This window comes from Cervus canadensis, chromosome 33 (assembly GCF_019320065.1).
Source record: "Cervus canadensis isolate Bull #8, Minnesota chromosome 33, ASM1932006v1, whole genome shotgun sequence".
Lineage (NCBI taxonomy): Eukaryota > Metazoa > Chordata > Mammalia > Artiodactyla > Cervidae > Cervus > Cervus canadensis.
Window position 1 is genome coordinate 16,643,995 of NC_057418.1, and position 17,883 is coordinate 16,661,877.

The window sequence follows — 17,883 nt, forward strand, 5'->3', positions numbered from 1 at the left end:
GCTTTCCTTCCCCAGATTTATAAGCAGACCAGAGCTCCATAGCAGCTGCTGTGATCAGGGACACAGCTACTGTCAGAACCTCGGTGTCGAGCCTGGAAGGGAGTGAAGAGGAAATATTCTGCTGATTGTCATTCTGCCTTAGGAACTCGTGGGACTCAGAGCAGCAGACAGAAGGGCTGAAAATGAACCTGGGAGAATACACAGAGACTAGCTAGCACTGTGAATAATATCCCATTCAGCCAAACTTCCTAACGTTTTACCAAAGAGCCTGAAATATTTATAATGATAAATAATATAGTAGAAAGTTTACATTTTCTGTGAAACTGGTTCTTTTCCACTGGTGTTGCAACTTTATTCATCATGATCTTGACAAATGCCATTAATTTTCATTTTCCCTCCAATGGAACATTGCCCTATAAATTATTTTCATAGCAAAGAGTGACTCAACTCTCAATAAAAGTGATTTATAGGATTCTGCCATGTCTTCACTCTGCTACTCATAAATTTTATGCATGTAGTCAACTTTCTTAAGTATTCTGAGCCACAATAACTCATGGTCAGGCACTGAAATGCAACTCAACTGTTCCAAAGGTGAAATGTATGATGGGTTAATATGTCATTCGAGTAATAATACAAGAAAGCAAGCAGCTCAACAAAATCACAGCACCCAGTGCACTTAGTTCAAGAAGTGGTGGATGGAAGTCAGGGTTACAACAAAACGCTTCTCAGGTACACTCTTACCTTAGATTTAAATTTTAAAAGTCCAGTGTAAATCTCTGGCTCTTTCTTTGGAATACAGTTGGTATTCTCTCTTTCTTCCTTTTCCCCTTCTTTCCATCATCCTTCCTTCACTCCCTCCTTCCTGTCTCTATTTTCAAGCACTTTTATGTGCCCTGTCTTATTTAATTCTGAATAGAGATATTATCCCATAACGCAGATGATGAAACCAAGGCTCAGGAACTTTGAATAGCATCCAGCTAGGAAAAGTACAACCTCAAATTGAAGGTGGATCATTTGCTTACTGGAACTCCCTACTTCAATTAAAACACTTTCTAATGTTTTAAAAGGCCATTGTCCTGCCTGCTGACTCTGTAACCGATACTTTCTGTGAACTATCATCTTAAAAATCAGTCTTCCAGCTTCATTTCTATGATTACCCTGCCTTGCTAGAGGGCTGTGTTAATACAGCCTTACAAAAGAGCTTAAAAAATTTTTTTTAACTTCTTGGTAAACGTATCAGTTCCACAGTGACTTAAAAAAAAAAAATTCAAGTGTAGTAGTGACCTTTAATGGAGAAGGCAATGGCACCCCACTCCAGTACTCTTGCCTGGAAAATCCCATGGACGGAGGAGCCTGGTGGGCTGCAGTCCATGGGGTCACTAAGAGTCGGACACGACTGAGCGACTTCACTTTCACTTTTCACTTTCATGCATTGGAGAAGGAAATGGCAACCCACTCCAGTGTTCTTGCCTGGAGAATCCCAGGAACGGGGGAGCCTGGTGGGCTGTGGTCTTTGGGGTCGCACAGAGTCAGACACGACTGAAGTGACTTAGCAGCAGCAGTGACCTTTACAAGTACGGGACTTCTCTGGCAGTCCCGTGGTTAAGACTCCACACTCCTAATGCAGGGGTGTGGGTTCCATCCCTGGCTGGGGAACTAGGATCCCACATACTGCATGCATGTGTGCTGCCCCCCACATTTTTTTTTAAAGATTTTTTTTTTTTGGTGTAGACTATTTCAAATTCTTTATTAAATTTGTTACAATATTGCTTCTGTTTTATGGGGTTTTTGGCCATAAGGCATGGGGATCTTAGTTCCCTGACCAGGGATTTAACCCGCACCCCCTGCATTGGAAGGCAAAGTCTTAACTACTGGACTGCCAGGGAAGTCACATTTTAAAAAAATTAAAAATAAATAAAAATTAAAATTAAAAGTCACTCCAGGTCAAGAGATAATAAATTGGCTGTAGGACCAGAAGTTATCAAATGCACCTGACACATATATAATCAGCTCCTAAATCAACTTAAAAGAGAAGGCTTGCTAAAAATCTGTCTATTTAATCTTCTTCAACAAGCTTTGGAGAATGCAGGGTAGGGTTTTTCAGCTCATATTTTCAGAAAAATCTACTCTTACTCACTACTCACCCTCCATTCACAATATAACACTTTTACTAATTTTTTTATTGGAATATAGTTGCTTTAAAATGTGTTAGCTTCTGCTGTATAACAAAGTGAGTCAGTTATATGTACACACATATCCGCTCTTTTAGATTTCCTTCCCATTCAGGAAAATCTGAACAGTTCCATTACTGATAAAAAGACTGAATTAGGAAAAAAAAAAGACTGAATTAGTAATTTAAAAACCTCCCAACAAACAATAGTCCAGGATCAGATGGCTTAACTGATGAGTTCTACCAAACATTTACTAAAGAAGAATTAATGCCAATCCTTGTCTAACCCTTCCAAAAAGTGGAAGAGGAGGGAACACTTCTGAACTCATCTTATGAGGCCAGCATTACCCTAATATGAAATCCAGGCAAGGACACCACAAGAAAAGGAAATTACAGGCCAATTTTTCTGATAAGCATAAATGCAGAAATCCTCAACAAAATGCTAGCAAACCAAATTCAATAGTACAGTAAAAGGATCATACACAGTTAAGTGGGATTTATTCCAGCGATGCAAGGATGGTTCAACATCTGCAAATCAGTCAATGCAATACATCACAATAACATAATGGAGGATAAAAATCATATAATTATCTCAATAGATGCAGAAAAAGCATTTGACAAAATTCAACAGATCCACTGGAGAAGGGAATGGATACCCACTCCAGTATTCTGGCTTGGAGAATTCCATGGACTGTATAGTTCAAGGGGTCACAAAGAGTTGGGCATGACTGAATGACTTTCACTTTTCACTTTACCATCCATTCATGATAAAATCTTTCAGCAAACTGAGTATAGAGAAAATATACCTCAGTATAGTAAAAGCCACAAAAAACAAGCCCACAGTGGACATCATGCTCAGTGGTGAAAAGTTGAAAACTCTTCTTCTAAAATCAGGAACAAGATGAAGATACCCTTGTCACTTTTGATATACTACTGCAAGTCCTAGCCAGAGAAATTAGGCAAGGAAAAGAAGTAAAAGGTATCCAACTTGGAAAGAAAGAAGTAAAATTTTCTCTATTTGTGGGTGGTATTTTGTAAATAGAAAACTATAAATGCACCACCAAAAATACTGTTAGAGCTAACAAATGAATTCAGTAAAGGTGGAGGATCCAAATTTAATACACAGAAATCAGTTGTGTTTCTACACACTAACAATGGACTACCAGAAAGAGAAGTTAAGAAAACAATCCTATTTACAATTGCATCAAAAAGAATAGCATAACTATAAATAAATTTAACCAAATAGGTGAAAGATCTATACACTGAAAACTATAAGATAGAAGTGAAAGAAATTGAAGAAGACAAAAATAAACGCAAAGGTAATCTGTGCTCATGAACCAGTAGGATTAATGTTGTTAAAATATCCATACTACCCAAAGCATTTTGATAAGTATTTAATGCAATCTCTATCAAAGTTCCAATATCATTTTCATAGGCAAAGAATGGTAGCTGATGTAAATACAGGCATATAGATCAATGGGTTAGAATAAAGAGCCCAGAAATAAACTCATGCATATATGGTCAATTAATTTTCCACAAAGGCACCAAGAATATAATGGGAAAAGGACAATATTTTCAACAAATGGTGTTGGGAAAACAGGACAGCCAAATGCAAAAGAAAGAAACTGGATTTCTCTCCTACACCCTACCCCATAACCAACTCAAAATGGATTAAATACTTGAGCATAAGACCTGAAACTATAAAAAAAAAAAAAAAAAAGACCTGAAACTATAAAACTCCTAGAAGAAAACACAGGGGTAAACTCCTTGACATTGGCAGTGATTTTTTTGGATTGGATGCCATAGCAAACGCAACAAAGGCAAAAATAAAGAAATGGGACTACATCAATAAAAAACTTCTGCATAGCAAAGGAAACCATCAACAAGATGCAAAGTTAGTTTACTGAATGAGAGAATATGTTTGCAAATCATATATCTTGATAAGGAGTTAATGTCCAAAATATGTGAAGGTCTCATACAAGTCAAAAGCAAAAAACCATGCAACTGGATTTTAAAATGGACAGAGGAACTGTGTAGAACATTGAACATTTCTTCAAAAAAGGACATGCAAATGGCCATCAGTACAAGAAAAAGTGCTCAACGTGACTAATCATCAAGGATTAATGAGTAATGAGTTATCTGCTCATATCTGCTAGAATGGCTAGCATCAGAGGGACAAGAGATAAAAACTGTTGGTGAGAATGTGGAGAAAAGAGAACCCTCGTACCCTGTTGGTGGGAATATAAATTGGTGCAGCCACTATGGAAGAGAGTATGGAAGTTTCCCTCCAAATTAAATAGAACAATTATATGATCCAACAATCCCAATTCTGGATATAAATCCAAAAGAAATGAAAAAGCAAGATACTGAAGATATTTTAAAAAAAGATACTGAAGATATATCTGCACCCCCATGTTTATTGCAGTACTATTCACAATATCCAGATTATGGAAACAATCTAAGTGCCCATCAACAGATAAATGGATAAGGGAGATATGTTATACATAAGTGCATGTTTCTCTGAAATGGCAACCCTCTCCAGTATTCTTGCCTGAAAAATCCCATGGACAGAGGAGCCTGGAGGGCTAAAATCCAATGGGTTTCAAGAGTAAGACATGACTGAGTAAACATAATAAATATAAATAATACATAAATTAAATTTGTAATATGATTTAGCCATGAGAAAGAAGGAAATCCTGCCATTTGCAACAACATGGATGGACCTTGAGGGCATTATATTAAGTGAAGCAAGCCGGACACGGAAAGGCAATTACTACACTGTGTCACTTATATGTGGAATCTCATAGAAACAGAGATTAGAAAAGTGGTTGTCAGAACCTGCAGGTTGGGGGAAATAAGCAAAGGTTGGTAAAAGGCTACAAACTTTCAGCTATGAGATAAATAAGTTTACACTAAAACCTGTGTAAACACGGTGTAAAACGTGGTGACTATAGTTGATAGCACTGTACAGTTGATCCTTGTACAACACAGGTTTGAACTGCATGGGTCCACATACACATATATATATATATTAAATTAAATGCATATTACACAATCTGTGGTTAGTTGACTGGCTGTGAAACTGTGGATACAGTAGCCTATTAAAATTATACTTTGATTTTCTACTGTGTGGGAGGCTGATGCCCCTAACTACCATATTGTTCAAGGGTCAACTGTATTATATAATTGAAATTTGCTAAGAGAATAGAACTTTAATGTTCTCACCCCAAAAAAAGAAAGATCAGTATGTGAGGTGATGGATATGTTAATTAATTAGGTGGTGGGAATCTTTTCACAATGCAAACATGTATCAAATCACCACCACGTATACTTTAAGTTTCTTACATTTCTATTTATCAATTATATCTCAATAAAACTGAAAAAAATTGTGGCTTGATGATTCAAGATATCAGTATGTGAGGTGATGGATATGTTAATTAATTAGGTGTTGGGAATCTTTTCACAATGCAAACATATATCAAATCACCACCACATATACTTTAAGTTTCTTACATTTCTATTTGTCAATTATATCTCAATAAAACTGAAAAAAATTGTGGCTTGATGATTCAAGATGAATGTGTAGTTTAAAAGGGAAAATCATAGCAATAATAAGGAGAATCATTCAAATGAGTGTTATCTTCAAAATAAAGAGACTCATATAGATAAATGAAATACAAATTACCCCAATGCACTTTTGGAATAGACATTTGGTTTTGCTTCATCAAAAAAAACATTAAATCAATGCTGTTTATTTTAATATTATTAACTTTATACTTGTAGTGTGTGGATTTGGTTAAATTTTATAGTTTTTTAAAGAACTTGTAGTCATACAGAATTTATGTCATATTTATATAAGCTACATTGTATTTATATTATGTTCAAGTAATTTGTCAATATTAGGTGCCGTTTATTCTTTTTCCTTGAAGAGCAGTGTACTCCTTACTTAAGCTGGAAAGATGATGTACTAGGACCGTAAAAGAAATAAGGAGTGAATAGATTATGTCCAGCGCTCATATCTACATTGTAATCAATTAGGAATTTCAATTTGCAGGGGGGCATTTGTTTTGTAAATGTTTCTTTGTGACTAGGGATGTTGAGTTGTGTCAAAAGTTCCTGTTTCATAATTGACCTTTGCTGTCATCAGCCTATAGAAAAGAGGGTTTTAAGAAATCAGGTGGGGTGGCCTGCTTTCAACACCCAGAACTAGTGATGTAAGACCGTGCCAGCTGCTAGCAAGGATTCCTGCTCACCCTGGGACACATAGGAAGGTGAGGAGCTGGGGACTTGAGAGGAACATCTGTCAGCTTCTACACGGTCTCCTCAACAAGCTCATCATTCCAAGAGCAGGTATCCTCAAGGAAAGACTGTCCACTGAATCTGTGACTTCTCTGCTCGGACTTCAGTCTATTTTCATTGCGTCACTCTTTTGTACTAAGCTCATCTTTAAAATACTCATCATTTAAAACACACTTTTTTTTTGTGGTGCCAATATTATACTTTTATGTTTTCTTTAGCATCACGAAGGAATGCTGGTTGTGGTCTATGAACTCATAGAAATTATAGACCACCTTTGATGAAGGAATCTATCCAATTGAAGTGTGTGTTAAAAGGAAAAATAAGACAAATAAAGACATGGAGCTGCCGCAAGGGGATGAAATGGATGACGAGGAAAAAACGAAGACCACGTCTCAACCACAAAGTAAGGCTTTTTGCTGTAGAAGCTTACAGTTTCTAAATGGATGGCACAAATTCTTCTAAATGAACAAACTATAGATGTAAAAATGTTTAGTCTATTTGTGAACACTACACCTTTGAGAACTAATTTAGTTATTCAAATTCGAAAGCAGCATTGGCTAAACAGCCTGTAAAAGGCATGGCTTATTTGTTACCTTCTGTTGGTGTTTTTTTGTTTGTTTGTTTCACTTTTATCAGTTCTTCAGGACAGGGCTATGGTGCAAAAGGGATTTACCAGAAGTGAGCATTGATCAACAGTCTCATCTTAAAATACTTTTTCAAGTTGTTATGCAAAATCACAGTTGCAGAAAAATTGAGGTATTAAACAGATCATTTATGCTATCTCTAGTCCAGATTTTTTTAGCCCGTTCTCTTTCACAGAGAATGTTCTGTTTGTATGCAGAGTAGCCAACACATGCTAAACTTCAGGCCTCTTACAACAAGTATGCCAGTATATCAGAGGAAAGTTTTTACTTATTTGCAATTTCTGTTAAATTGAAAATACAATGGTGTCATTTCAGGAACTATAAGCAAAGATAACATGTAACTAATACCAAAATAGTACAATTTGCACCCTCACTTTCTACCCCTTCTTGTGTACCATGCACAGAAAAATAAGTTTATTAAACAAGAAATTGCTTTTCTAAGAGCGATGTCTGTTGCATTTTTTATTTTTTGTATATTTGTATTTATTTTTTAATTTTTAAAATTGTTATTGGAGTAGAGTTGATTTATTAACACAATGTTGTGCTAGTTTCAGGCTCATGGCAGAGTGAATCAGTTATACACACGGCCACACTTTTTTAGATTCTTTTCCCATATGGTCCATTACAGAGTATTGAAAAGAGTTCTCCTTATTAGTTATCTATTTTACATATAGTAGTGTGCATATGTGCATTCTTGTTTCTTTTCTTTTTTTAGTAGTTTTTCTAAGCTTACCTTGAGTTTGATATAACAGGATGAAATAAATCATTTGCGTTGGAAAACTTTTCTTTTCTGTTTTATCTGTGGTCTTTGAATTGCTCTTGGACACTTTTTTGTAGTTAAGAACATAACCTTTTATGTTGGACGCTAAGATTTGGATCCAGGTTCCTTTGCTTGCTGGTCCCGAGACAGTGGGCAGAAGATTTGAAGGCTCTTTTCCTCCTCGGTCAGATGAGGTTGAGTTGTGCATACCTCATACCTTGTGATGCAAATGATAAATGTTGGTCATCTTTGATATGAACCTGCCCTCAACGTGGGAGACCCAGGTTCAATCCCCGGGTCAGGGAGATCCCCTGGAGAAGGGAATGGTCACCCACTCCATTATTCTTGCCTGGAGAATTCCATGGACAGAAGAGCCTGGGGGCTACATATAGTCCATGGGGTCACAAACAGTTGGACATGACTGAGCGACTTTGATATATTAGTATTATGGGGTTTATTATTTTTTTTAAATGATCTGTTGTTTGCTAATATTCGTAAGTTTAAATCTTGAGTTTCCAAGATGTCTTAATCTGTTTGGACTAAACGGTATACAAAAATACTCAGACTGAGTGTCTTATAAATGACAGAAATTTATTTCTCACAGTTTTGAAGGCTGTGAAGTGTTACATCATGGTAGTTACGAATTTGGTGTTTGATGAGAGCTTGCTTCCTGGTTCATAGATGGCTATCTTGTTGCTATATCCTCTCACAGCAGAAGGGGTGAGAGAGTTTCCTGGGGCTTCTTTTCTAAGGGTACTAATCATGTTCTTAAGGTTTCTATATTCATGACTTCATCACCTCCCAAGGTTCCACCTCCCAATACCATCACATAGGGATTGAGTTTTAACATATGAATTTTAGAGGGGCAGAAACATTCAGTGTATAGGAAAGGGTTAGAAAAACATTGGCTTGTTTGAAGTACTGATCTGTAAAAGGCTTATTTGGGGAAAGGGTTAGAAACTCTGTTCTCCTATATGCTGTGTATGTTGAATAACAATGGCTTGTTTGAAGTACTGATCTACCAATTTCCTCATATACCTTTAAAAGGCTTATTTGGGAAAAATAAATAAATATATTAAAAAAAAAGCTTATTAGATACTGGATAAATGAAACCTTAAAAAGTTACCTGTTTATAAAATCTTATTTCTGTATTTCCATAAATTGCATTTTATATAGATAATCTATATGCAAAAAGATTTGGATGTGAATCTGAGAATATTTTTCTAGTCCGAGTGTATTAGGGAAAAATTTATATCATATGACATACAACATTGTTTCTTTGAAAAGCTGACCAGTGGATTTAAATAAGAAGATGAAAATATCATCAGGGAACATTTTTCATAGACTGTGGGTATAAACATTTCAGAGCAGATTCAGGTTCTACGCTCTGGTGGCTCAGTGGTAAAGAACCTGCCTGCCAGTTCAAGAGACCTTGATTCGATCACTGGGTCAGGAAGATCTCTTAGAGAAGCAAATGGCAGTCCACTGCAGTGTTCTTTGGGAAATCCCATGAACAGAGGAGCCTGGCAGGCTACAGCCCATGGGGTCAAAAATGGCTGGACACTACTTAGCAACTAAACAACAATCCCTATGCTCTAGCTACCATTTAAGGATGCTGTGGCAGTTAGGGTCTCAATGTGAAAGAGACGGCGCATTCAAATTAAAATAATTCAAGGAAGGTTTGTAAATAAGGGTACTATTGTAAAAGTGTGAGCAGAGAGGGAACTGAAAGGGACCTCTGGGTTGTCATATCCCAGGCCTGAGAACCATGAGTAGAGAGAGGTACCAAGAACTGAGGGAGAGGGAATCACGTAGACCAGACCACCTTAGAGGAAGCGTGAGCTTATGCTGAGGGACACAGACACAGATAGCCCTTCTGTCTAGAATAAATTCCCTGACCTCATCCCTGCTTTTGCTCTCCTGCAGGACTTCCCTTCTGGCCAAACCCAAGGAAAGCCAAAGGGCACAGGAGCCTGTTAGAATAGTTCATTCTTAGCCTCCAATTAAAAAAAAAAAAAGAATAGTCCCTCCTGAGAGTCATCAACCTCCCAGGGTTGAGAGCAGAACAGAGGGAGATAGAAAGTGGATCTTAAGGAGCAAACAGAAGATTACACACATGCTGACATCATAAAATCTAGAATTCATTTTTTTCTTGTTTTATTCATTGGTGGCAAGTGTTTGGTGGCTCAGATGGTGAAGAATCTGCCTGCAATGCAGGAGACCCGGGTTTGATCCCTGGGTCAGGAAGATCCCCTGGAGAAGGACTTGGCTACCCACTCCAGTATTCTTGCCTGGAGAATTCTGGAAAGAGTGGTCTGGCGGGGCTACAGTCCGTGGAGTTGCAAAGGGTCAGACATGACTGAGCAACTAGAACTATTCATAAATAGAGTTAAAGCTTTATAAACATGCAATAGACAGAATCCTTGCAGGAATTTTAAAGCAACTTTTTCAACAGTAGGATAAAAGAACAAAGCTTAAATTCCATGTTCTGTTTTTTTTTTTCCATGTTCTGTTTTTTAAAAAAAGTCTTTTAAAGCTACATCAGTGCTAGAGACAAATTCCAAAATCTTGTTATACCCCGCGTCACCCTCTAAAATGTTCTCTCCGTGACCTGAGCTCCCCCAAGTTCCACTTGGGGCTTACACTGGTCATTTATTCATTCATTATGTAACAGATATTTATTGAGAGTCTCCAAGGTATTTTGCTAGACTTTGGGTAAATAGTAATAAGTAGAATGGACACAATCTCCACTGTGAATCTGAGAATGTTTTCAAAGTTTATGGTTTAGTAGGTAAGTAGTTTAAAGGATGTAAAGAAAGATTTAAATAGTTTATAGGGATTTTCCTGGTGGTCCAGTGGTTAAGAGTCTGTCTTCCAATGCAGGGTCCACTGGTTCTATCCCTGGTCAGTGAACTAAGATCCTGCATGCTGCGTGGTGTGGCCAAAAAAACAAACAAAAAAAAGACTTAAAAAGCCTAAATAATTTAAAAGTCTGTGTTCACAAAGGTAATCATCCAGAATAACAGAACCATATGCTCACCAAAAGTCCAAATTAATATCTAAACATTAAATTTGGGGGAATTCACAGAGTAGCCATTTATGTATTAAAGAGCCACAGACATTTTAGACAGTGTACATCCCCCCTTCTGAAGGAGATCAAACCAGTCAGTCTCGAGGGAAATCAATCCTGAATATTCCTTGGAAGGACTGATGCTGAAGCTGAAGCTCCAGTATTTTGTTCATTTGATGTGAAAAATTTGACTCATTGGAAAAGTCCCTGATGCTGGGAAAGGTTGAGGGCAGAGGAGAAGAGGGCATCAGAGGATGAGATGGCTGGAAGACATCACCGATGGAATGGACAAGAACTTGGGCTCATTTCGGGAGCTGGTGAGGGACAGGGAAGCCTGGAGTGCTGCAGTCCATTGGGTTGCAAAGAGTTGGACAAGACTGGGCGACTGAACGACAACAACTTCCTCTCTTATTAAAGAAGGATTTTTATCTTAAACTTTAGTTATCCAGCTCTGGGAAAACTTATCCAAATATAATTAGTGAGACAAAGAATAAGTGGCTACCAGGATCTAGAAAGTGCTGTCCAACACAGTAGCTAAAGAGTTGTCTGCAATAATGGAAATGTTCTATTCTGTACTGACTGATACATTAGATACTAATAAGCGCTAGTTATTATGGTGACATGTCGGTAATGAGACTGATGAACTGAATTTTAAAATCTGCTTAATTTTAATTAATTTAAATTCAAAGAGCCACATGTGGCTACAATAAGAACAAGATGTACGAGGTGGGGCTTGCTGAATACAAGTTGATTCATTTAATCTCATTTCCCTTTTCTACAGAGTTAATAACAGTTATTTATTTACTCATGCAGCATCATGGGCCCAGCAGGATATCTAATAGAGAGGAAATTAAAGATAGGTTATATGAAAATTACAAGTGTTAACAAAGAAGTGGAAAATTTGGAACACTTATGCGCTGCTGTGTGAATGTAAAGTAGTGCAGCTGTTGTGGAAAACAGTATCATGATCCCAGAAGAAATAGAATTACCATTTTTTGTTGTTCAGTCACGAAGTTGTGTCCAGCTCTTTGAGATCCTGTGGACTGCAGCATGCCAGGCCTCCCGGTCCCTCAATATCTCCCGGAGTTTGCTCAGATTCATGTCCACTGACACGTCCACAACTGAGCATCATCATTTCTGCTTCCGTCCAGCAGCTTCATTCTTTCTGGAGCTCTTAGTAATTGCCCTCCGCTCTCCCCTGCTTGCATATTGGACAGCTTCTGACCTGGGGGCTCATCTTGCTACATTATATCATTTTTGCCTTTTCATGCTGTTCATGGGGTTCTGGAGGCAAGAATGCTGCAGTGGTTTGCCATTCCCTCCTCCAATGGACCACGCTTTGCCAGAACGTTCCTCTAGGACCCATCCACCCTGGGTGGCCCAACACAGCATGACTCATAGCTTCATTGAGCTATGCAAGCTCGTTTGCCACGACAAGGCTGTGATCCATGAAGGGGAGAATGACCATATGATCCAGCAATTCCACTTCTGGGTCTCTACCTCAGAAAAATGAAGGCAGAGACTGAAAAAAAAATATTCAGTCTTTATTTTTTTTTAAGTATTCAGTCTTTAAAAGGAAGATTTTGACAGATGTTATAACATGCATAAACCTTGAAGCCATTATACAGACTGAAATAAGCCAGTTATAAAAGGACAAATATTGCACGGTTTTACTTATTTGTGGTCTCTAGAGTAGTCAGAGACAGAAAGTAAAGTGGTGGGTGCCAGGGGCTAGGGAGAGGGGGAATGAGGAGTTGGTGTTTACTGGCTACAGAGTTGTCAGTTAGGGAAAATGAAAAAGTGCTGGAAATGGATGGTGGTGGTTGCATAACAACGTGAATGTACTTAATGTAACCGAACTTCTCATTTTTTAAATGACCACCGTGGTACATGTTATGTCACATATATTTTAATCGCAGTTTTAAAAAGATAGGTTAAACACCTGTCCTCAAGTAATTTGAAAATTAGCATAGAAAAGAGAAACGGGAGCTGGTGATTGTTACATGGTGTAGGGATATAAAATGGCTATTTAAAATGTTGTATGAAAGGAGAGATTGCTCTATAGCAGAGACTGGCAGAATGCCCTAAATCAACTGTACTTTAGTTTTAAAAAGTAAAATAGAATGACTATTTATAGATGATCTTCTAACACTGAGACTGAATGGGTTTATGAGCCCTTCCAGTGAGGGATCGTGGTACACAGGATGATGTATGCAGTATCCAGGGGGTGAGCCTTTATGTGGCAGATGTGCCCCTCTTCAAGTGCGTGCCCTGCTTTATCTGAGCTTTACCCTAAAGTACTGGCTCAGAGAATCCAAACTGGAGGGAGACTTCCCTGGTGATCCAGTGGTTAAGGCACCATGCTGTCATTGCAGGGGATTCGGGTTCCCTGGTCAGGGAATCCTTGGTCAGGGAATTAAGATACCCCCTTGCGGTGCAGTACAGCCAAAAGACAAATAAAGAAGAATTAAAAAAAAAGTCCAGACTGGAGGTGAGAGCCAACATCTCCAGAAAAATGTCTATAAATGTAGAAGACCTATCTGGGAGCCTAGCCGGGTGGTCAGGCCAAGTGCAGAGAACCAGGTCAGTCTAGATTTTGCCATTATCAATATCTGCATCTCTTCATAGTCTGCTCTCTGACAACCAACTTTTTTTTTTTCAACTGAATCTCTCTAACCACCCCCCTCCCAACTGCAGCAATTTCTTGATACCCTGGATCTTCTGATCCATGGACCTAATATCTTTTCACATGGCCCCATCACTATTATTCATGTCCTCTCTTCTCTTCTTACTCGGTTTAGATGCCATGGTCCTGAATTATGGTTATTCCCTGGCATAGACCCTCAACACTCTGGTCCCTGTTGCCTCTATCATATTCATCTGGCAGCTCCAAACTCTGATTATCTCGGGACCTCCGCCTAATTTTACTGGTGTCCAAGTAGACACACGAGGTTCGTGAAAACACAACTGTACCAACTGGTCTCCCTTCACATTCATGATCCCCGATTTCAAATGAACTCTTAGTACCACTTAACCATCCGACTAGATTTTCAAAATCCATTAGCTCTCTCCCTGTTCCAAGGTGCTATTTCCTACTTTCTCCTCTCTTCTCGAACTTCCTCTTACTCCTCACTCTCAGCTGATGACTTTCCTTCTTCATTGATAATACTTGTTCCTATTTCCACATTCAGTAGCATCTGTGCCTGTACATTCTGCCTCCTCCTCTGCCATGAGGGGAGAAACCTATCTTCTCTTTTTAATCCCAGCTTTCCATCTGTGCACTGGATTCCATATCTGCTCATCTACTCAAGAGCACTGTTTTGGCAATTATCCCTTTTCTGTCTTGTCACCTTTTACTTGTCTTCTGGCTCATGCCTGTGAGCATACAAATATGTAGATTTTCTAATTTAAAAAAATTCTCCCTTGACCATACATTTCCTTCCAGCTATTGCCCCATTTCTCTGTCTCCATTTACTTTCTTGTTATTCTCTCTGGGCTCCACAGAAACATTGATCATCACACACCACGGAACCCTTATCAATTTCACCATCAACCTCCATATGGCTAAGCCCATTGCTCAGTTTTCAATCCTAATTTTATCCACTTTAGCAGCATTTGATAAGATTGACCACTCTTGAAATATTTTATTTCATTTGGCGTCTGGAACTTTCTGCATCACTTTACCTCCTCTCCCATTGATTACACCTTCTCATCCTCCTTTCTTGTTCTTCATCTTCCTGACCTCTAAACTTTGGAGTACCCTATGACTCAGACTTCAGACATCTAAATTCTGTGTCCTGAAGACTTCCAGATTGAAACCAACATCCCAGACTCACCAATCCAACTGATACTTTTGACAACTTAACACTCCAAACGTCAAGTGTCCGAAATGGAGCTGTTAGTCCCCACAAACCTCCCCTCCCCTCCCTCAATCCCCACATGTTGCTTCCCAGGCAGTCTCCTCATCTCAGTCTAATCAGCCATGGGTGTAGATGTGTCTCCCTGTCCCGAACACCCCCCTCTCCTCCCTCCCCACCCCATCCCTCCAGGCTGTCCCAGTGCACTGGCTTTTGAGTGCCCTGTTTCCTTCATCGAACTTGGACTGGTCATCTATTTCACATATGGTAATATACATGTTTCAGTGCTATTCTCTCAAAGCATCCCACCCTCACCTTCTCCCACAGAGTCCAAAAGTCTGTTCTTTACATCTGTGTCTCTTTTGCTGTCTTGCATATAGGGTCCTTGTTACCATCTTCCTAAATTCCATATGTGTATATTGGTGCTTTTCTTTCTGACTTACTTCACTCTGTATAATAGGCTCCAGTTCATCCACCTTATTAGAACTGACTCAAATGTGTTCTTTTTAATAGCTGAGTAGTATTCCATTGTGTATATGTACAACAACTTTCTTATCCATTTGTCTGCTGATGGACATCTAGGTTGCTTCCATGTAGAAGGCACATTCTAAACCACTGGACCACCAGGGAAGTCCCTAAACTTAATTTTTTTCAAATGGTTTTAGATTTACAGAAAAAAATTACAAAGATAATAAGAGAGTTTCTATAAATCTTGTTCCCATTTCCCCCTATTATTATCGTTGTACAATTAAATATGGTACATCATCGTAACTCATGTACTAATCTTAATATTGTAACAGAAGTCCATACTTTATTCATATTTCCTTAGTTTTTACTGAAAAGCCTTTTCCTGTCCACATACATTTAGTTGTCAGCTTTCCTTAGGATGCTCTAGGCTATAGCAGTTTTTCACACTTTCTTTGTTTTTTATGGTACTCATATCTTTCAGAAATATTCAGTTCAGTTAAGTTCAGTCGCTCAGGCGAGTCCGACTCTTTGTGACCCCATGGACTGCAGCGTGCCAGGCTTCCCTGTCCATCACCAACTTCCAGAGCTTACTCACACTCATGTCCATCCAGTCGGTAATGCCATCCAACCATCTCATCCTCTGTCATCCCCTTCTTCTGCCTTCAATCTTTCCCAGCATCAGGGTCTTTTCAAATGAGTCAGTTCTCCACATCAGTTGGCCAAAGTATTGGAGTTTCAGCTTCAGCATAGTTTGTAATCTAATACTACTTTATCTTGTTCAAATTGCTCCTCCTCTGGCTGTGGGAGCTCTTTCGGTTGACTCCTGCATTTCTTTGTTATTCCCCATCAACGCAGATCATTTTCATCCCCCTTCTTGAGCACTTTCTAACTTTTAAGCCTCAGGTTTATTCAAGATACCACTAACCTCCCATGACAAGCACTTTATCTGTCCATCTTTCCTCACTGGAATTCCAGGTCTTTGCGGGTAATGTCTTGGCGGTGCTTTAGACCACACAGCATCCTCATCGCCTGTGTGGACCCTGGGTTGGTACTGAATGAATGAATGAACGAACCGGACTGGTGTTTAAAAGCTCACTGGAAAGGGGTGAATTGGAGTGGGTTCTGGGAAGAAGATACTCAGCCTCGGGGTGACTCGCAGCCTCCCTGCCGGCCGCCTACGGGGTAGGCACAGGTGCAGGGCCGGCCACAGTCCCCCCGCACTGAGAACGGCGCGGGAAACACACCTGCACGGCCAGCAAACGTCACCAGCGCAGGGGGATCCCCGGGGAAAGTCCAGCGCCTTTGGGCCACCCCCGCCCCCCGGCTTCTAGGGGGGCCTCCAAGGAAGAGGAGGCTAGGGAACGCGGTGAAGTGCCCCGGGCGGCACGCTTCGCGGCTGGTCCTCGTCTCCCACGCGCAGAACATCCGGGGTGCACGCGAGGGAGAGGAGGCTGGAGCGGGTCGGCCCGGCTGCCGGGGTCCGGAAAGCACAGGCTCCGGGCGGGGAGGGGCGGGGCGGGGAGCCGGCGCCCGGGGGCGGGGCCTGACCCCCAGCTGTGGGTGCTTCCGACGCCCCGGGGCCCGGGCGGGCGCCCAGATGCGGCGGCGGCGGCGCGGAGCTCGGGCGGCCCGGGAGGAGCCGCGGGAGGCGCCGGGAGCCCGTCGACTGGGAGTCGAGCCGCAGGTTTCCATCCCCGCTGGGACGCGCGCCCACTGGAGACGGCCCCTGGGGTCGCCCGCGCGGCCCCGTTCCTGGTTCGTCTTTCTCTCCTTGGGGCTGCTTTTCTCTCTTCCAGGAGAGGCTGAGCGCTGTAGGCGTGCGGCCGCAGGGGTACTCGCTCGCTCGGGGACAGAGGGATGCCTTCGGGGAGGGGGCACCTCGGGTCCCTCGCTGCCTGTTCACGTCGGGGGACGCGGCCTTTGGGTCTCTAATTCGGAGAGGAGTGATTGTTTTTTCCACGTAATGGACGAGGTCTGCGCATTTAGGGCTTCTTAGAAATTATTTCACGGACATCTGTTGGTAGGCTTCCTTTATACGGTATCTACCCAAGACTGCTTTTGTTTTTTCAGTCGAAAGGCTGAAGTTTGGGGGGATTGTGTTTGTTTTTTGAATTAGAAGGGGCATGACTTCGATCACCTCTTCACTTCCTATTAGGTTGCACTTTCGTAGTATGACTCAGGAGCCAAGAAATACAGAGAAGTCGTACCGCCTTGAAATCGTTCCTTCCCAGCCCACAGAAGACTTTTTTTCTTTCCTTTTTTGTTTTCAGTAGAATGCAGCGCCTAGGTGCTCCACACCGTCCAGAGAGGGAATTCTAGGCTCGGCTCCCAGTGCCCGCGATCTCTATTACTTCCGGTGGTTCTCACGCACTTGTTGAAGCCGTTTCTCAGCAAAGGGAGGAGTCGTTATTTCGGGTATCCAAAAATGAGTCACAGAGCTGCTCTCTTACATGTGAGACTTTGTTAATGAACTTTTGAAAAGTGAGGTTTGCTCTGGCTGTATTTAAAATAAGACTAAGATGTGAAATGCAGGGGCTGATAAACTGGAACTGGTTGTATAGGAAGTCATAGTTTAAAGTTTTGTTTCCAAGAGCGCCTGGGTGGTACCCCATACC

At 40.5% G+C, this 17,883-nt stretch overlaps 1 protein-coding gene across 3 annotated transcripts in view; it reads left to right on the forward strand.

The window, feature by feature from the left end:
* The first annotated feature begins 6,423 nt into the window (after positions 1-6,423).
* The window catches only part of STX11 (syntaxin 11), a 48,502-nt gene continuing 37,042 nt past the window's right edge, over positions 6,424-17,883 (forward strand). The window contains exons 1-2 of one of the 3 annotated variants that reach the window (XM_043457313.1): positions 6,424-6,520; positions 6,688-6,872. In XM_043457313.1, coding sequence (XP_043313248.1) covers positions 6,806-6,872 — 67 coding nt within the window. In that variant the 5' untranslated portion in view covers positions 6,424-6,520; positions 6,688-6,805. Of the gene's footprint in view, positions 6,521-6,687; positions 6,873-16,778; positions 17,024-17,541; positions 17,721-17,883 lie in introns of those variants that run through there. The other 2 variants (XM_043457316.1, XM_043457315.1) reach the window with 2 other exon arrangements.